Raw genomic sequence first — 21,931 nt, 5'->3', positions numbered from 1 at the left:
TTCCTGTCCTCATTCACTCAGCTTAGCTCTGGTACAGATGCTTTCTGTCTGACATCTTTTTACTCAACATCAAGGGATGTTTTGCAAAAGGGGCAGGAATGTTTTGTAAAGGCTAGGGGAATGTTGCAGACACGAATGCAATAGTTATTCTAAGATCTTTGCTTTGTAAATGTGATATGCTGTCCATGTGCAAGGACTTGCATTCGCAGCTAGTTAATAGTTTGAGATATTTGTGTCTTGCATGTTTTTTTCTGATTCATGAAAATTGAAGACAGTGAACAGAAATGTCCAGAATTAGCACAACACTTAGTACATCGGTTAAACCTCAGGTTACGCAGGCTAACCAGATGACAAAATGTCTGGATATTCCGGCACATAAATTCCTCCCTCATTTAAAAAAAAACTGCAAGGAAGTGGAACTTTTATATGTATTGGACCTTATAGTTACAAACTTCAGAATGCTAAGAAAAGGGCAGACACTTGGGAATGGAGAAGAATCCTCAGTATGCAAAGAAAAATCGATGCATTATGAGGAGAGAAAGTTAAAAGGAGATTTGATAGAGATATTCATCATAATGAATGGCTTAGAGTAAATAAAGAGAAACTGTTTCCAGTTGCAGAAGGGTCAATAACCAAAGGACTCAGATTTAAGGCAAAAGAACCAACGGTAGAACCAGTTGTTGTGATCTACCTGGAATGCACTGCCTGAAAGGGTGGTAGAATCAGATTCAATAGTAATCTTCAAGAAAGAATTGAATGAATACTTCAAGGGGGAAAACAATACAAGGTTATAGGGAAAGAGTAGGGTAATGGGATTAACTGGATAACTCTATCAAAGAGCCAGTACAGTTACAATGAGTCGAATGGTCGTCTTCTGTGCTATATGATTCTTTGTAAAATCAGAGGTTAAGTGTCTCATTGTACCTATTGTCATTGCCAGTTCCTTCTCCTGTCTTCAAAAGTTATTACAGTAAAAGTGGCATATGAAAGAAAATGCTTCGAATCTAGATGCTTCCAAAAAATTGTCTGACCTTGGTTGTTTTGCTCCCACAGATGGGTTTCCATTTTTGGTTCAAATTGATTTCCAAGTTTTCACAGAATCACACAGTACAGAAGAGGCCCTTCAGCCCAAAGAGTCTGCACTGACACATGAGAAACACCTGACCTACCTACCTAATCCCATTTACCAGCACTTGGCCCATAGCCTTGAATGTTATGAAGTGCCAAGTGCTCATCCAGGTACTTTTTAAAGGATGTGAGGCAATGCGCCTCCACCACCCTCCCAGCAGCTCATTCCAGACCGTCACCACCCTCAGGGTAAAAAGTTTTTCCTCACATCCCCCCCAAACCTCCTGCCCCTCACCTTGAACTTGTGTCCCCTCGTAACTCACCCTTCAACTAAGGGGAACAGCTGCTCCCTATCCACCCTGTCCATGCCCCTCATAATCTTGTACACCTCGATCAGGTCGCCTCTCAGTCTTCTCTGCTCCAACGAAAACAACTGAAGTCTATCCAACCTCTCTTCATAACTTAAATGTTTCATCCCAGGCAACATCCTGGAGAATCTCCTCTGCACCCCCTCCAGTGCAATCACATCCTTCCTATAATGTGACGACCAGAACTGCACACAGTACTCCAACTGTGGCCTCACCAAGGTTCTATACAACTCCAACAGGACCTCCCTACTTTTGTAATCTATGCCTCGCTTGATAAAGGCAAGTGTCCAATATGCGTTTTTCACCACCCCACTAACATGCCCCTCTGCCTTCAGAAATCTATGGACACAAACACCAAGGTCCCTTTGTTCCTCAAAACTTCCTAGTGTCATACCATTCATTAACTACTTCCTTGTCAAATTACTCCTTCCAAAGTGTATCACCTCACACTTTTCAGGGTTAAATGCCACCTGCCACTCATCTGCCCATTTGACCATCCCGTCTATATCTTCCTGTAGCCCAAGAGACTCAACCTCACTGTTAACCACCCGGCCAATCTTTGTATCATCTGCAAACTTACTAATCCTACCCCCCACATAGTTATCTATGTCATTTATATAAATGACAAATAATATGGGACCCAGCACATATCCCTGTAGTATGCCACTGGACACTGGCTTCCAGTCACTAAAGCAGCCTTCTGTCATCACCCTCTGTCTCCTAGAACTAAGCCAGTTTTGAATCCACTTTATCAAATTACCCTGTAATCCATGTGCATTCGCCTTCTTTGTAAGTCTCTCATGTGGGACCTTGTCAAAGGCTTTGCTAAATCCATACAAACTACATCAACTGCACTACCCTCATCTACACACCTGGTCACCTGCTCAAAAAATTCAATCAAATTTGTTAGGCATGACCTCCCTCTGACAAAGCCATGCTGACTATCCCTGATCAAACCTTGTGTCTCCAAGTGGAGATAGATTCTCTCCTTCAGAATTTTTTCCAATAGTTTCCCTACCACTGACGTGAGACTCACTGGCCTGTAGTTCCCTGGCTTATCTCTACCACCCTTCTTAAATAGTGGAACCACATTAGCTGTTCTCCAGTCCTCTGGCACCTCTGCCGTGGCCGGAGAGGAATTAAAGATTTGGGTCAGAGCCCCTGCGATCTCCTCCCTTGCCTCCCTCAGCAGTCTGGGACACGAATCATCCGGACCTGGAGATTTGTCCACTCTTAAGCCTGCCAAAACCTCCAATACTTTGTCACTCCCTATATTAATTTGCTCAAGAACCTCGGAGTCTCTCTCTCTAAGTTCAAAACCTTCATCCTCATTCTCTTGGGTGAAGACGGATGTGGAGTATTCATTCAACACTCTAGTGATGTCCTCTGGCTCCACCCATAGATTGCCTCTTTGGTCCCTCCTCTTTCCCTGGCTATCCTCTTCCCATTGATATATTTATAGAATATCTTGGGATTTTCCCTACTTTTACCAGCCAGAGCTTTCTCATATCCCCTCTTTGCTCTCTTAATTTTCAGTGGTTAAATGTTCCCACTCTGTGCCGTTTCACAATAGAACAGTTTGAAACTTGAATATTGCTTTCTACACTTTCATAAAGATTTAATTGTATTGATGCATTTAATATAATGCCTAAAGGACTTAAAGTCACCACAATGAGACCATTCCTTGTTTGAAATTTTCAAGGATTGAAATTAACATGACAATTATGAAAAGACTTCTAAAGTGTAGGCCTATCTTCAGTTGAGATATGGCAGCTTGGTTTGACACATGTTACAGCAGGAAGAAATCAAAAACACATTTGACAAATTTGAACTGGGTCTAAGAACAACGAGAACTGAAAAATTGTTTTCTATTAGTTATGTGAGACAAGAATTATACTGTACGACCATTGCAGTATTTTTTTACAATCCATTCTGTTTTGCCAACAATTTACGAATTCAGTTTTTTTTATAAAAAACACGTCATTTGTAGTTGTAGTCAGAAATGCTTCTTTTCTCATTTGTATGCAAATCTGGAAATCGGATACTTGGATGTTAAGTGCAGTAGGTTGTCTACAATATTTAATCCTTTTAAGCCTTTAAATAAAGATGCATATTTGAAGGATTGTGGTATTCATGAGGTAAACCAATAACTGAGGAAAAAAAAACTGATAACAGAGCCAGAGCTGTCGTAAATCTGTGCTTATACCCAAGGGAAAACTTGTTTTGGGCTTTTTCCATTTTGTTTACAACATGCATTCTACTTCAATCTTTTGTGAAATCTGTTAAAGCTAGGTGACAGGAAGGAGATCAGTTTCTCTATGACTTTTTAATCAGTTTGGTATTTACTCACTAGTCTGGATAGAAGCTTGGCTTTGTGATGACAGACTTTGCACTGAGATAAAGATCTAAGATTCCTATTACAGAGCTTTGTCTTCCACCAGAGAAATTCATGCCACTATTACTTACATTGCTTTTAATTACAGTTAGCTTTTTAAGGGCTATTCATTTGATACAGTTAATTTTCTTGGCTTATCTTGGTCTTCAAAAATTGAAAGGCCAAGGTTCCTCAGCAGATGTTTTATTCAGAAATACATGTATTTTGAATAGCAGCTAAATAATATGATAATAAAATAATAAATGACCGGAGATGATTGATATAAGGGCTGATAAATGAATTGTCAAAATATTGAATGGTACTCTTGAGGAAATTCAGTGTATTCAGGATTGTTAACCCTTGGATCATTTTAAATATATTTAAGTCCGTTATGCACCTCTGAAATAATAATCATCAATTATAAGAAAATAGTTGAATCGTCGCTTAGTGGTACAGAAAGTGAGTATTGCTGAAAAAAGATACATTTTTTGTCAAAGCTTTGAGTTTTTCACTTATCAGGACAACTCGCAAGAAAACCAAATGTAAAGGGAACAACAATTTATACTATATGAGAAGGGTTGGCAAGTGGACTCTTATTAGTAGAGGTGTTGCCATGGAGAGTGCACCAGTTGATGGTGACTGACAGGTAACTGCAAAGCATTGTTTGTAATTTAAATCAGGCAGCTTGACTCTGATTGATCAAGGCATTGTGCTCCATCTGGTATTCTTGTGAATTGCCCTGATGAGTGCAAGATGAAAAGCTTCGACAAAAAATATCTCTCTCTCTACAACAATACTCAGGATATTTGAAGTGGGGAAATTTACCTTAAAATATGTACAAGGAGCTTTGGAAGAGAATTTCCTCACATACATGCATACCTTAACCCCCCCCCTCCGCCAAACACACCTGCCTTTCACCCCACCTCTGCCTTAGTGTGGACAGTGTTACGACCCACCCCCAGTTGCAGCTCTGTTACTTCTGAGTCAAACTTTCAGCACTTGCTCTCTCTCAGAACACTCACCAACAGATAGACACTGGGGCAGCTTTTCAGCTCACTTTTAACCCCTTCTTTGTGTATTCCAAGTGGGAAGCAAATTCACAAATCTGTCTGGACATTGCCCAAAGGATTTCTTGATGAGGTGATACTCATCTCCTATCGTGTCCCATTGTCTCTATCAGAGGGAGCAATTAGCTTCTGGATGTCTTTAGAAGTGCCTTGTCTGGCAATAGGATGGAGTTCCATTGCCTCTGAGGGAGTCGGCCTGTAGTATTCCAGCCAGTGGCTTTTGTGCATTTTAACAACCCCAGTTGTATTTTTAAAGTCCAATATTTTGGGACACAATTTGGTGTTTTTGCTTCATTATCATGACAACAGGCAGGCTGAGTTTGGTGGGCTGGGTCATTGAAATGGCTCAGTCACAGGCCAGCCTCCTGGAAGAACTGTTTAGCTGGAAACAGTCAGAAAATGATCATTCTGAAAGGTCATAGCAGCTTACCCTGGAAAACGGCAGAAAGATCCCAAAACACTGGTTGGTCATTGTTTTAAAAAAAAACATTGAACCCACTTTTGAAGCCCTTGCTGGCAACATCCTTATGTGCCCCAGACTGAGAGAGGCCCCAGCACAAAGTTTTTGAGGCACACCTAGGGTGCAATGCAGGAAATTGATACAGGAGGTTGTAAATTTCCCCTCACCACATCTACATATTGCAGGCACTGCCTCAACCCTTAGAAGAAACTCTGGAAATCCAAGGACCGTTTAAAAGGAATGGAGATCTGGTGTTATCAATATCTGTCCACTTTTACTTAAGATCAGGAAAATTAGCCCCTTTATGTTTGTTTGAAATATTTTATTACAGCAGGGATTTCCGGTTGGGGCTACAAACATTTTATTAAGCACAGAGAAATCATACCATGGGAACAGCAACAGAGGATTATATTGTCCCAAAGGCATGTTGTTCAAAGTTTGTGACAATGAGAGAGTTAATATTACTGTAAAGCAGACTATCAGACTATCATAACTAATGCAACACTTTAAAAATCAATTACATTTTTATAACATGAAAATTGCAATAACTAACCAAGATTTGTTTAATGAACCTGAGGGCAGGTCTTCAAAGCAAAGCCTATGATTTAACCATTGCTGGGGCCATTGCCTTTGAACTGAGGAGAAGTAGTTGATCCTAAATTAGGTTGATCTTTCAGCTGTCTTCCTAATCTCGTGAAAAAGGCCTGAACATCAAGTGTTGCCCCCATGTGAAAGTGACAGGTTTGGATAAAAGTGATATATAGTTACAAATATGGCTCCTTTAAGTATGCGTACCTGAATAAAAGCCGATAAACCCATGGATTAACTGTATGCAGTGAATCTTAACCCATGAACAGTCCTTTTGAGCCTACTTTATGGAGCAGTCAATCAGATTAGAATGGATTAAATAATTTTCCTTTGCTGAGTAAACTGAAAAGGCAGATTTCGTGTTTTGGATCTTTCAGACTCATGATATATTCTAGACTTAAGAACAAATTGAACTGAGCTGCTAATGTTGATTTTAACCAGTTGCTGTCATCAGTCTTCCTTTTCCCCAAAAATGAGACTAAAGTTTGAAATACTGTTGAAAATATTGAGTGCACAGGGTTAAAGAGATTATTGTGATAGATTGTGAAGTAAATGTGTGATAATGTGCACATACTTCATCATGAGTGTACAGACAAGGTAGGGTTACACTAGACATAAACCATTTCTTACATTGTCAGTTTCTTTGTCTTGTGAGTGGTGTTCTGTGAATACAACACACAAGTTTTCACACTTTCCAGTCACTTTCTAATATGTCATTAAAAGCAGCTAAGCACAATGCTCTCACTGGTCAAAGTATCCTCTTGTTCTCAGACAATGATTACATAGCAATCTAACCTGTGATGATGGTGTTAGAAGAATAACCCTTACTGAGAAGAAAATATTGAACAATTCGTGGCTCTGTAGTCCTCAAAAATCGAATCAATCACCTGAAGTACAATATCCTGGAGGACTTGCGTTTTCAAACAGATTTAACTTCAGACAAAGCTTTCAGCCACTTCTATGTAAATGCAACAGCCTTAAAATGAATTAATAGAATATATTATACAGTTATGATTCACAGAACACATTAGAAATGTAAAAGGAAAATTTAATAAGTTTATTCGAGTACTATATGGCAAGCCAGTACTTGACAGGATTTATTTAGTGTATCCACACTGTCTGCTGTTTACAGTGACTCTCTTTATCAGAATTAATCACATGTTTGAAGAACCTTTGTATCCTTGACCTTTAATTAAATTCAGCTGTTCTGCAATTTCTACTTTTTTTTATCAAAAAAATTCTTAACTTAGAATGCGAGTCAAGCCTTTGATAATGGGTTGTCACAAAACAGTTTGATGTTTGAAGAATAGAACCAAGTATTTTGTCAGGTGCATACAAATGCAGTATTTTTAACCTTTTGCATTTGATCTGTCTTTGGATAAGAAAAGCGTGATGGACATGGGTTTATTTCTGTGTCATCTATTAAAATTTTTCTGTTATCTGAAATTGTAGCTGAATACACTGGGATTTTTAATAGAATTACATATACTGTTGGTGTAGAAATTTCTATTATCTTGACACAAAGCCCTGGGTATACGTAATTGTCAACAGTGGACCAGAAGCTGAATTCTGATACAAAGAGGAAAGCCTGCCTCTATTTATGGTATGCCCTGTATTCGAGACCCGACCAGATTGAAATTGTTTAACTAAATCCTTAGGCAGCAAATGCAATTTTGTCACTGTGAGTGGAGAAACAGTCATTATCTGCAAGGGCTTACTTAGGAGTATCTTGCTGGAGAAGGTGGTTGTTGGCTCAAAATTAACACCTGTGACAGGAAAAGCCTGCTCTAATCTGGCGAAAGTGTTTTCTCAAAGATCATGGCCTTCACATCAAAGGAAATGAAGAGCTTATCTGAGCGGCAATCCTAGGTCCCTAGGTTTACTCAATCCAACTGTATTTTGATGTCACAGTGGTGAAATAGAACTTTGTGGGGGGAAATACCATGCTCTATATATAAAGATCAGCAGGCTCAATTTAAAGACTGCGAAAAAAGTATGCAGATGCTTTTGTTGCTTTGCCTTTCCCCATTTATTGAAGAGGACAAGAGTGAGTTGTCAGCAACCTACATGGAACATTGGCGTGATATAACTCATTAAAAGGCTATTAGTTAATCCTATGACTTGTGAGGCCATTCACTCTATGCATAAAGTTATAAGTTTTGGATCATAGAAGGCATGAGTCTGCCAAGGAAGTTGCATTTTGAATTGGACATGTATAAAGAGTATTGGAAGAGTGCCCAACTTGTAATTGTTTGCATCTGTGTAGGATAAGTTTCAACTGCAGACCTAAAATAGGCTATTCAAAGTAAAGTAAATTACCAGAAGCAAACACCAGCAAAAATGAGGCCAGAGCTCAGAAACATGGGGATGGAAAATTGGAATTAGCTCATTTAGAGGAGGTAAAAAAGGACAGCACATGCAAGAAGAGGCTCAGCACAAGTGTAAGGAAGAAGGAAATGAATGATGCTGTTAAAGTGAGAAAAACCAAAAATAAGTGTTGTAGAAACATAATGCTGCTTGGAAAAAATTGAAAAGTAATGTATGTTTATATAGCACCTATAGTATATAGAAATGTCTATAGTACAGAAGAATGTGGAAAGAAATGATTGCTGAGCCAAAAACAGATATTAGGAGGGTTCAACAATAGCTTGGTCAAAGAGATGGGTTTTAAAGGAAGTGGAAAGGCAGTGAGAATACCAAACCAAGAGGCCCAGGGTGCTGAAGATACTGATGCTAATGATGGAGCAAAAGAAGGGGAGATGCACAAAAGTCCAGAATCAGAGGAATGAAGAGTTGGAAAGAATGAAAGATTTATTTTTCTGTAAGCACTTGTCATGACCACTGGACATCTCAATGCGCTTTACAACCAATTAAATACTTTTGATGAGTAGTCACTGATGTAATGTAGGAAATGGGAGGGAGTTGTAGAGCTTGGATAATAGATTGGAGATTTTTAAAATTCGTTCATGGGATATGGCCATCACTGGCTAGACCAGCATTTATTGCTCATCCCTAATTACCCTCAAGAAGGTGGTGGTGAGCCACCTCCTTGAACAGCTGCAGTCCATATTGTGTAGGTAACTCACAGTACTGCTAGGAAGGGAGTTCCAGGCTTTTGGTCCAGCAATAATGAAGGAACATGGAAATATTTCCAAGTCACAATGGTGATGGAGGGGCACCTTCAAGTGGTGGTGTTCCATGCAACTGCTACGCTTGTCCTTCTACATGGCAGAGGTTGTGGCTTGTAAAGTGCTGTTGAAGGAACTTTGACAAGTTGCTGTGGTGCATTTTGTAGATGGTGTACACTGTTGCCATGGTGTGTTAGTGGTGGAGAAATTGAATGTTTAAGGTGAAATATTTTGGAGGAAGATTGTGTCAACCATATAAAATTCTGTGACAAAGTTCAACAGGATGAACAAGAGTAATACACCATGGTCACAGCCACAGTAAGTGCAATTTTAGTGGTGTGGCAGCAGCAGAAACTTTGAGAGTTTCAAACAGGGATTTGACACATGTGGTCATGACATCATGCTCAGTGACTTTGGAGAGGAAAGGGAGGTTGTATAAGCAGTTGTTGTTTGCAAAGACAGAGAGATCAAGGAAATGTTTTTTAAGGAGAGGCAGAGGTTTTCCCTCAATCGTGCAGTGCTTCTGATCAAAGATGGATATTTATATTCTAAAACACCTAAGCAGTTTGCATACGGGGCAATGATATTTATTTAAAAGTGAATTTCATTCCTACTGTGATATATGTGATACTATTTAAGGTGTACAGAAAGGAAGATTAGATGATCCAAAATGCAATCTCAAATCACCCTTTCCAAAAAAAAATCACAAGTATGTATACAAATACATGTGTGTACATGCAGAATTTATATAAAGATTTTCATGCATCACCTATCCCCAAACCACTTCAGTCAGCTTAAAATTGATAGATGTGTGGTCATGACCCTTTTTGTAGTACTAACCAGGCCAACAAATTAGCAGTATTTTTCAATCACAATTTACAGCACTTGTTTAGTTGTGTACCCCAACAACTAACTGAAATAAATGCATTTGCATTGTCTGTCATTTATATATTACTTTTAACCACCAAAGGTTAGGGGGTAGAGCATTAAAGTAAGAGAGGATGATTAAAAAATTAAGTGCTGTTACTTGAATTTGAATAACCTTCATTTATAATTTTCTTCATACCATACATTGCCAGTTATATAAAACCACCTACAGCTGTCTGGCTGGATAAAATGGGCAGTGAAAAATGACTAGGCATGTTTCATGCTTGAATACTCTCTAATCACAACTTCAGATCGTATTGATAATAATTTAGTCTGCATGCTCCATTTTTTTTAAAGTGTTTCCTAAAATAATTTTTAAATCAAAATTTACCCTTTTTCCTTCAGAGAACATAGCTTTTCAATGGCTCTCGCTATTCATACCAGTTTCCTTCAGACATGTAGATACATCTTTAATAAATTGTGGCATGTAATAAGAAAAAAACTTGCATTTACAAGCACCTTTCACAACCTCAGGATATTCCAAAGTATCTCTCACTTTTGAACTAGTTCTTGACTACTTGACTACTTTTGAAGTATAGCCACTGTTGTAATGGAGGGGAATGAACATGTCCCTAACCTGCAACATCCCTTTTTCAAAGATATTTATATAATTTCAAAATCAAAAAATACTTTTCGGATCACACAGACATGGTTGTGGAAGTAGTTAAGCTAGACAATGATGTATAACCTATCAAGTTTGATTAGAAATAATTATAATTTTCCAAAAGGATGCTAGTTATTCCACGTCACATGATGTCAAACTAATGTAATCTGCCTATCTCTTTGACCACTCTGCCATCCTTAACACAATCAACCATACCATGCTCCTGCAACATCTTTGTTTCATTGTCCGCCTCAGGAGCACTTATCCAGAACATCCAGAGCAGTGGCTTCTCTTCCCTTTCGCCTCTTCCTAGACATTGGCCAGAATTTTATGCTCCCCCACTGGCGGGTTTTTAGGCGGGTATGGTGTGGAGCATGAAACTGAAAGGACGGGATTCCCTCTGGGTTCCCACCTGCCACTCAAAGATTTTACGCTGAGCCTGGTAAGGCCTTGGACACTTAAGGGCCGTTTCCCACCCAGCCTTAATTTTTAGACTGGCAGGAGGATTGAACGTCTGTGGGGGAAGCCCAGAAAAGAACAGAGTTGGATCCTTGGGTGGAGGGGAGCCTCCATCAAGAGCCCCGCCTCTGACATGGGGTGCCCCCATTCCAGGTACGGTGGCCTCCGGACCTCCCTCCCCCTGAAGACATTTCCCCAAGTCCCCAATCGTCCTCTTTGTGACAACCCCCCCCCCCGACCCCTTGAACTCTCTTGGGCCTGCATTTAGGCTCTGACATCCTCCTGCATTTCTTCTTCTGTCCACTGCATCGCTGTGCTTCAGGGACTGGAGAGCTGCCAGCCAATCAGATTGGTCGGCAAATCTCTAAGGCAGGACTTCCCGGGCACAAGTCCGGCCTGCAGCCATTGCAGGGCACTCGGAATCGGCAGGGATGTGCAGGCTCTTTGGATAGCGGGAAACGAGACCCCACCATCCAAAAAATTCAGGCCATTATGTTTGGAGTCTTTCGAGTATGTATCTTCATTCCTTTCCCGTTTATATGCTGCCCCTCAACCACATCATCTAAAGACAATGGATGAGAAATTTGCTTGGTGTGCAAAATGGGTGGCAAGCTGGCACAATGTTTCACACCTGCTGGCCTGACACTGCAAGCAAAATTTGGCAACTTTTCATTTGGATGAAGCTGGAGAGTTGAAGGCATTAATTGTGTGTGGTAAAGGGAATCAGCAGTCAGGGTTTGACAAATTCTGCCTGGCTCCAGGAAGAGCAGAAATGGACGGGAATAAATCTCTACCTGGGCAGCAACCAGTGCTATTTTTGTGCAGCCAGGAGAAGTATGAGTGCCCCTCCTGCCTCCAAAGAATTGACTGATAAAAATTGGCCTGGCCATTTCTTGAGCAGCTTTTAAAGACTGCAGGTTAGACCACTCCAGACCTGGTGCAACCAGATATGTCCATTTGTGTACCCAAATTCTGTGTTGCAGATCCACAACCAGTATTAGGATCCTGATTTCCAACAGTAAGGTTTTTACTTATTGTAGGGTGTTGGTTACAGTTCGGTGGGTCTGCAGAAGCTTTGTAGTCATACGTAGGTTAACTCTAAGTCTTTATGGACTCTTGGAACTATTTACAAATATACAGTTAGGAGTACGACCTAGGAACTGTCTCCATGCTTGCTGGTACACACGTCTCTGACAAACATTCAAATGTGTGGACAGGATTGTACTCAGTCCCGCATTAACCCTATATGTGCCAGATCCTTATACTACACCAACTGAATGGAGCCTCCTTCTAATATAGTGACTGATATACTTGTAGAATGGACACGAGAAATCAGAATCCAAAATGCATTTCCCAATCATTCATTTTACATTCAGAAAGTGGGCAAAGCATGGTGGCAGAATTCACGTGTATACAAACAACGCCCAGGTCCACCTCTCTTACCTCTCCGCCCTATCAGTGATGTAATTGCTTAATTGACATCCAGCCTTGGATGAATCAGAATTTGTAGCCATTGAACATTGGGAAGATGAAAAATATTGTTTTCAGCCATTGCCACAAACTCTATACCTTGTCACTGATTCCAGCATCCTCACCAGCCACTGTCCCAGTTTGAACCCAACTGTTTGCAAATTAAGTGTTCTGTTTAACCCTGGGCTGAGCTTTGAGCTACAGGGCCACTTACTTCCAGACCCATAACTTACTATACCTTTGACCACCTGCTGCTGAAACTGTCATCCATGCCTTTGTTAACTCTTGATTCAACATTGCAATGCTTTCCCATCCTCCATGCTCTAAACTTAAGTTCAAACAAAACTTTGCACATATTCCTATCCCGCACCTAGTTCCAATCAGTTAACAGTTCTGTCTTTGCTGATTTGTGTTGGCTTCCAGTCCCCAACACATCCAATTTAAAGTTCTCATCCTTCTGCTTAAATCCCTTCACGGGATCACCCTTACCTCTGTCTTTAAACCGGCCCATCCCTAAAAGTATCTAGGAACTTTCCATTCCTCTGACTCTGTCATCTTGTGCATTCCTCTCCCTTCAGGCAACATTGGTGGCTGTGCCTTCAGCCCTTCTGATTTCCTCAGACCCTCATTAAAAACCTCTTTAACTAAGCTTTTGGCCACTTCTAATATCTCCTCCTTTGATTGTGTCTGATTCTGCATCTGTGCAGCACATAGGAATAAAAACAAAAAAACTGCGGATGCTGGAAATCCAAAACGAAAACAAAAACAGAATTACCTGCAAAAACTCAGCAGGTCTGGCAGCATCGGCGGAGAAGAAAAAAGTTGACGTTTCGAGTCCTCATGACCCTTCGACAGAACTTGAGTTCGAGTCCAAGAAAGAGTTGAAATATGAGCTGGTATAAGGTGTGTGTGTGGGGGGCAGAGAGAGAGAGAGAGGTGGAGTGTGGTTGTAGGGACAAACAAGCAGTGATAGAAGCAGATCATCAATAGATGTCAACAACAATGGTACAAAAGAACACATAGGTGTTAAAGTTAAAGTTGGTGATATTATCTAAACGAATGTGCTAATTAAGAATGGATGGAAGGGCACTCAAGGTATAGCTCTAGTGGGGGTGTTTTTTTTTAAAATAATGGAAAAAGGTGGGAAAAGGAAAATCTTTATAATTTATTGGAAGAAAAAGGAAGGGGGAAACAGAAAGGGGGTGGGGATGGGGGAGGGAGCTCACGACCTAAAGTTGTTGAATTCAATATTCAGTCCGGAAGGCTGTAAAGTGCCTAGTCGGAAGATGAGGTGTTGTTCCTCCAGTTTGCGTTGGGCTTCACTGGAACAATGCAGCAAGCCAGGGACAGACATGTGGGCAAGAGAGCAGGGTGGAGTGTTAAAATGGCAAGCGACAGGGAGGTTTGGGTCATTCTTGCGGACAGACCGCAGGTGTTCTGCAAAGCGGTCGCCCAGTTTACGTTTGGTCTCTCCAATGTAGAAGAGACCACATTGGGAGCAACGAATGCAGTAGCAGCATTTCACTTGCATTTCCCCCAACTTAGTCTACTGCATTTGTTGCTCCCAATGTGGTCTCCTCTACATTGGAGACACCAAACATAAACTGGGTGACCGCTTTGCAGAACACCTGCGGTCTGTCCGCAAGAATGACCCAAACCTCCCTGTCGCTTGCCATTTTAACACTCCACCCTGCTCTCTTGCCCACATGTCTGTCCTTGGCTTGCTGCATTGTTCCAGTGAAGCCCAACGCAAACTGGAGGAACAACACCTCATCTTCCGACTAGGCACTTTACAGCCTTCCGGACTGAATATCGAATTCAACAACTTTAGGTCGTGAGCTCCCTCCCCCATCCCCACCCCCTTTCTGTTTCCCCCTTCCTTTTTTTTTCCAATAAATTATAAAGATTTTCCTTTTCCCACCTATTTCCATTATTTTTAAAACAAAAAACACCCCCACTAGAGCTATACCTTGAGTGCCCTACCATCCATTCTTAATTAGCACATTCGTTTAGGTAATATCACCAACTTTAACTTTAACACCTATGTGTTCTTTTGTACCATTGTTGTTGACATCTTTTGATGATCTGCTTCTATCACTGCTTGTTTGTCCCTACAACCACAACCCCCCCACTCCACCTCTCTCTCTCTCTCTCTCTCTCTCCGCCCCCCACACACATACCTTACACCAGCTTATATTTCAACTCTTTCTTGGACTCGCACTCAAGTTCTGTCGAAGGGTCATGAGGACTCGAAACGTCAACTCTTTTCTTCTCCGCCGATGCTGCCAGACCTGCTGAGTTTTTCCAGGTAATTCTGTTTTTGTTTTCGTGCAGCACATAGGAATGTTGTTTTTATACTAAAGGCATTGTATAAAGTTGCACATCTTTAATTAGCAATTATTTCCAAATACGTTTTTTCTAGAACACTTAGAGATTTATTTGTATTCAGCTAGGCCTTATGATTAGTTGCAATTTTAAGGGTTTATTAAGCTGATGCTTTTTTAGCGTGGTACAAATCAGCTTTATCCAGACGATAAAATCATAAACATCTAAAGCAAAAAATGGGCCTGTGATTCTACCTTCAGGAACAAGTACATGGGCATCACCCTTTTCTGATTGGGAAAGTCACTAATTATAAATATAAAAGTGTCTATACCTCCATTTGTCATTGTGGTGGTGTAAGTAGACAGTGCAAAAGTACAGCGAATTTGCATAACTTGAAGAGCGACTGAAGACGATTGTTCACCTCAAGAATATCATGAAGATTATAGATGTTGGAAATAGAAATATTACGGTCTTTAGGATTCATTGTTCGAATGCAAAAAGTCCTGTGCAAAACACCTGTTTTTCTGCATGATCTGGGCTCTTGATGGTGGAACTTGACCTGTGTTAACTATACAATAGCGGCGCTTAATTAGTTGAAATTTATGGTTGTTTGAAAGTCACATCAGGATTATAAAATGTACATAAGTGGATTTGTCATACTCAAAGCAATCATGTGCCCATGATATTTTGTTTACAATCTCTTTTACATCTGATGTTTAAGAAAAAATATTGTAGCTCAAACCCCTCTCTTTTCAAGAATATTTAGCATGTTTTTTGTACAAACAAAAGAGTATAGTCAGTTTTTTTTTTGTTTCATAAGAGTGGCAGTGATATTAACTTGGATCACTTTTATATGGTAATCAGCATTAAAAAAAACATAATGCTCCAAAATTGCGAGGGATCCTAAGTGGTATATTTGCCTTTTTCATACTCCAGCTAATTCGAAGCACTCTGACAAACTTTGATTGTTATGTTTACGAAGAAATATAGAAAAATATTGTCTTTGAAAATTGATAAAACAGTATAAAGTACAAACTAATTGCCTTTATAAAGAAACAGTTGTGAACAATTACTGGCACTCCCTTGTACCTTATTTCAAATGCCTATTCTTTATTGTGTAAAATATAGTCTTACAGTAGCTGCTGGTATAAATTGCATTTGAAGATTAATCATGTTGACCTAAGGTAGTTCCAGATTCCAGCGTAAATGGTTTGCTATTTGTTTATCATTTCTGATATAATTTATCAGTATCTTACCAGGGAAATGGTGCTTTTTATAATTGAACATAATTAAGTTTACAAAAGCTCTGTCAGTTCACTAATTGTTGCCATCATGCTTAATTACACCAATAATGTAGAAACTCTAAATTTTTTAATGTGCGACAAATGTGAACAGCCAAATTTTGCAAATATTTCAGATTAGCTAAAATTTAAATTTGTGTTCCTCATATTTGTAGTTTTAAATTTGAGTGTAATAGTTAAGATGAGAAACCAACTTTATTCTGCCCTTCAATGACAACTAATCACAAAATAAATGCTTGCACAAGAGTGATGAGGAGTGATATCACATAATTGAGAAGCCCAAAATTGTTTGAGACATGTGATGAAGAATTGTACTTCTCCTTAGTTCTCTGTTGTAATTCAATCCTATTTTATGTTAAGATGATCCAGTCACTGTTGGAAGCATTCAACCACCGCATCAAATTAAAACTGTACATCGATCACCTGACCACACTTTGCCTGGAGCGGAATCCACAAGTCTTGGCAGGATTGCCATCATTACCAGTCAACGAGGAAGAAGAGGATGAGGTTTCCCGGGAGCGTCACTTGCAAAGTTTGACACCTGAACAGGTAAGATATTCTAATTACATCCTTCACAGAATTGCCTTGTGTGTTGTAGAATTGCTTGAGACCCTGCAGCTGGGGAAAGCAAGATGTTAAAGTATTTCATCTGCTGGTAGAAATGTTAATTTTTCTTAAAATCAAGGATGACAAAGACTGATCACTGTGCTCTTCGCAATTGATTGTACTTTATTAGCTTAAAATTTGGTCGCTTCAGAGTGAATAAGCGAGCAACGTGCGCTTGTGCTATTAAGGAATATTTATCTGTGATTAACCTGAATTATTTGTAGATAAAAGAATGAGAATGGTATTTCCATTGAACTTATGGATACTGAGAATGAGAAGATGTTGGAGAATTTGCTATATAGGTATTTGACCTCTTCACCCAAGCCATGCTGAGTAGTATCAGTAAATCGCAAAGAATCCATTGAAGTACTGGACCATTGAAAATAAAGAGAGGTTTTCAGATTTTGCTGCTTCACAATAATAAAAGTTAAGCAATCTGAACATATGCACCAGTGGGTACACAAAGCAACTTGAGCTATTAAATAGCTCATTATGTAGCTTTTAATCCAGTCACATGGGAAACTACAAACTGTAACAACAGCTCATGAAATGTGAAACTATGGGAACAGCTGAGTAACTGCAAGCACATTCTGATTTCAGAAAGCTGATAATATGAAAGATAACTGTGAGAGAACCCCTCTGTTATGGTAACGTTGAAAAGTAGCTGTGTTTTTTAAAAAAATGTGCAACATTCTTTTTTATGTTCTAGAAAGAAGCACAGATTTTTTTTTTAAGTGGTGTTTTTAAGTAACCTTCTACATTCTCATCTGTGTTTGAGCCTTATGTACTATTTACATCAGTAGGTCAGCATCAACGAGAGATTTTGCTGCCCATGGAAAACCGACAATGTGAATAGCACACCTTTGCAACAATCCATCCACTACTGATAGCAAGGTTTCTGCCGTTGCTTTATTGGCAACAAAAGCAGAATGTGTGCTTGCAGATGGGAGCAGCTATTTTTGTAACTGCTGACAGGCTGAGCATTGTCCTGCCCATACATGATAGTGAAATAGTTAAAGTGCTCATTGTTCTGCACAGACCTTCCCAGCCATTGCAAAAAGATGCATTTTTTAGCAATATATTAGCACATCAAAACATTTAACAACTACCTGTGTACAGTTGGAAAGCACAACTGGCTGCTATAAAACCATAATTTGTACAAAATCCAGGACCTGGAGCATTGTATTATCTTATTGCTTCCTGATGCAGCAATTGTCTTTTTTTTCCAAGTAAAGCATGTAGAGAACTCAAACCCAAAAATAAAGAAATGCAGACATTATTCTGTGGTTCTGATATTTCTTGAGATTGCAATGGATTGGGTTCTTACTCAGATACATGGGCTGGGATTTGCAATTTCCTGTGGGGGCCAGAACAGGAGTGGTCATGCTTTAAAATTTCTGCTCCCATGTGGCATGCCATTGTCCCAACACCTCTGGGAATATGCTAGAATTTTCAAAGTGAGGCTGGGCAGAAGGGAGTGGAGAACCTGCTTGCCTCCAATTAAAGGGCTGTTAAGCTCCTTAAGGAGCTTGTTAACAGGACGGGGAGGACGAGAAGGCGATTTTCAATTTGTAAATTGCCTAACCCAAATAGTCTGGTGCACATTAGTGCACAGCTGTCGAATTCAATGCAGGCAGAAGTTAGCTTTGTTATGCTGAAAAATTTCAAGACCTGGGGAATCTTGCACCAGATCGAGCACATTACCTTTCATTTGGCAATTTTGGCTGCTTTTGTTTTGAGCACATTGAGGCTGCAGGCCCTCCGAGGTGCTGCCTCCACTTTTGCAAGGCAGCAGCAGGTCCCCTCATGGCTGCCGTCTGCTTTTGCCCCTCATGGTCTGCAGGCAGCTCCCACCTCCTGGAAACATCCAGCGCCACGCTAATTGGGCATTGAGCTCACTGCCGGCCCAATATGGCCACTTACTTTTGAAGATAGCATGGTTGGGTTGGGACTTGGAAATTATCCGGACATCAGATTCCCGACCCCGAATTGAAAATTAAGCCCATGGTGTCTGATATTACAGACGCAAAGGTCCAAGTTAATATTTCTTGAAGTATTTATTTGAAAACACTAACTTATTGATCTTGTGTTGAATCTGTCAACAAGAAATAATTGCATTGTTTTAACCCCTGACCTTCACAGGATATGAATCCTAGCTAGTCCGAGATAATAGAATCCATACTGTTGCCTGACACGAAGATTGACAGGTGAAGGAAACATTCCCACTGTATCCACAAAACGTCAGGGTTCCCAATGATCAAAATTATTTTCATACACTAAAAGTCTAAAAGAATGTGCAAGGCTGTGTGAAATCCTGTTTGAATTTATTCCCTAATATTTGTCAGTTTCTTCTGGAAAGCAAAGTCAAATTCTGTTTGTAATCCATATCCAGCTATGCCCGGTTGATAACAACCATCAGCCCATTCCTGGGTTAATTTTATGATTGCTGCAGAATTGTAGTATGATGTAGGAATGTTCAAAAGTAAATTCAGTCCTCCTCCATCTTCAACCAAGCATTTCCAGCAATCATCCAACTTCAGAGTTGAATCAAAGGTTTAACTGAAATAAAAAACTTCATGGTGACAATATACTGCTCTCCCACTGAAAACAGCCTTTTGACACTTCCCATCACATGAAGGGGGTGAAAGAGCTGACCACCGAGGGAGCATCATGTAATGAAGTTTTTGTTTCAGTTAAGTCCTTGACTCAGCACTGAACTTGAAGTGTGCTGGGCTCAGCAGTTGCTTTTCCCATTTTATTTCATGTTATTTTAAGGTACCATAACGCTCTGAAAATCAGCACTAGAGCAAACTAATAACTACAATCCTTCTGTAATATGGTTTAACAGTTTGTAGATTAAAAAGTCTAATACATAATATGAGCAAGTTTGAACTTTAACTTGTTACACAGTGAAACGGTAGATACATGGGGTAAAACTTCAAATAAGAATTTTGTCAGCCTTCTATGGAGTATTCCTTCAAAAGGATAGGAATTATGGATAACACATTGTGATTCTTTAGCATTAAGAGCAGCGTTGACTTCGAAGATTTTAATTAGGTTATAAGTAAATAAATAATCAATTCTACAAGTTACCTTGGGCAAACATAGTTGTATGCTAACTTGCACATTATCAGACATTCAATTCAAATTCTCCCTCACTACTCTGGTGCCTCTCCCCTGGACCAAAAAGCTTGCCAGCACCCCCACAGTAATTGTACAAATATTCTGCCATTAGTCGAATGGTGGTTAAATGCTGTTCTTACTCCTCATTAAAAAAAAATGGATGCATGCTTACCATTAAAGTACCAGAGAACAAATGACCTGCCTAGATTATCAACTGTTAGTGTCACGACATGTGAAAGGTGTTTCCTCATTGGTCCATGAGCTAAGAATTTGTGTATGTTTGAATGTAGCCCCTTTTTAATTTATAAGTGGTTCAATTTAATAATAACCAGCAGCAAAGCTTTATTCTTAAACACGGTAAAGGCCAGCTTATTAACTACTGCTGTAAACTACTTAAGTAAAAGTGATAAAGTTATTAACTAAAATACAGATACAAGGATTAAAATGCAGAGAAAGAAAAGAAGATACTTAAAGGTGAGATTTCAAATCAGTCTCTGAGAGATGCTGTTGCGGGCCAGTTGTTCGAACTCCTTCTTTCCGAAGTGAAGGAGTTGAAATGAGGTTTTGTTTAGCAACTGTGATGGCTTGTGAAGTTGGAGTCAGAGTTTTCCATCGTAGGTGGACTTGTGAGGCAGAGCAGATGCTGAAAGAGTGTAAAGGCCCCTTTCCTTACTGGAGACTGCAGTTCCAACACTGGAAGATTGCCTGGTTTCTTCTCAGCAGCTCGGGGATGATTTTCTGGATACTTTATTCTGTAACTCCCGATGGCAGGGAACCCCAGGTCTCTCATGTGATTCATGGCTATTTAAATTGATAACTGTGCGCTGCTTTTGTCTCTCACACTACCACACAAAATGGCTTCTTTCAGCCTCCTTTATGCAATCTAAAAACACAAAATGGCAACTATCCCAAACTTTTGAATCATGCTTCCATATTAGGTTAAAGGCAAAATGCTGCGGATACTGGAAATCTGAAGCAAAAACAAGAAATGCTGGAAAAACTCAGCAAGTCTGACAGCATCTGTGGAGAGAAGGATAGAGTTAATGTTTTGAGTCCGTATGACTCTTCTTAATACTCGAATCGTTAACTCTGTCTTTCTCGCCACAGATGCTGTCAGATCTGCTGAGTTTTTCCAGCATTTTTTTGTTTTTCTTCCATTTTAGATATTGGGTTAACCCTGTCCTTAGGAGCATTGTCCCATCCATTGTCTTTTTAGCCAAGGTAATTAACCTTATAAATACTGCATCCATTAACATGAATGGTTCCCATTCTCCCAGGTTTGGTGAGATAGGAAAGAGCTATTCACACCTCTAGAGAAGTCATTGTCAATGAGTTTCTGTTTACCCCTGTGGCGATGCACGTTGAATTTCAAATATCTTCACATTTCTGGACATGTCCACTTGCAATCCACTTGGAGCCTTCTAGAAGCTTGACCACATTGCAATTGTAAAAGGTCGGATGACTTTTGGCAACCATCTTTAAGGGTTCTTGCATCCATTTAAAAGGAAGATTAGCGTTTTTACAAAATCTATAATATCACAACTATACATTCGTGGCATTAGTGTCTTCTGCATAATACCAAGTAATAATTTATTGAAGTGGCATTATTTGAGAAGCTCCAGCTATGAAAGGCAGTGGCTTGATCATTACTAACCAGGATGATGAATACAGGCAATGGTAGCATTTTCACATAGTGAATGGATTATTTTCCTGCTTGCTTACTCCAACATTATTTACTTAAAAGCCTGTTCTAACCTGAAATTAAGGAGATTGGGCTGTGGTTTTTGGGCTCAAACGGCTCCATTCTGGTCCTTTTATTGCTTACATTGTATTGCATTTTTATCTCAAGTGATAACGGAAAATAAATTAAAATGATTTCAGAATGATAACTATTTTTACAAATACCGTTTTTGTGTATCAATAGGATGGAAATTAAACTACTTGTATAAATATATTATAAACCCGATACTGTTTGTTGGACACTCCGTCTTGGGAAAGCAGCATAATCCTTCATTTTACCAATGGGAGCAGTCACCTTTGGTACCTCACATAAACTTTGCACC

At 39.7% G+C, this 21,931-nt stretch overlaps 1 protein-coding gene across 5 annotated transcripts in view; it reads left to right on the top strand.

Moving 5' to 3' along the window:
- The window catches only part of LOC121280155 (ERC protein 2), an 859,042-nt gene that overhangs the window by 733,236 nt on the left and 103,875 nt on the right, over positions 1-21,931 (top strand). For 4 of the 5 annotated variants that reach the window (XM_041191852.1, XM_041191854.1, XM_041191850.1 and 1 more), the window contains one exon: positions 16,500-16,688. In XM_041191852.1, coding sequence (XP_041047786.1) covers positions 16,500-16,688 — 189 coding nt within the window. Of the gene's footprint in view, positions 1-16,499; positions 16,689-21,931 lie in introns of those variants that run through there. The other variant, XM_041191855.1, reaches the window with a different exon arrangement.

This window comes from Carcharodon carcharias, chromosome 7, assembly GCF_017639515.1.
Source record: "Carcharodon carcharias isolate sCarCar2 chromosome 7, sCarCar2.pri, whole genome shotgun sequence".
Classification (NCBI taxonomy): domain Eukaryota; kingdom Metazoa; phylum Chordata; class Chondrichthyes; order Lamniformes; family Lamnidae; genus Carcharodon; species Carcharodon carcharias.
Note: the sequence above shows the minus strand (reverse complement) of the source record. Positions and strands in the feature narration are given on the sequence as shown.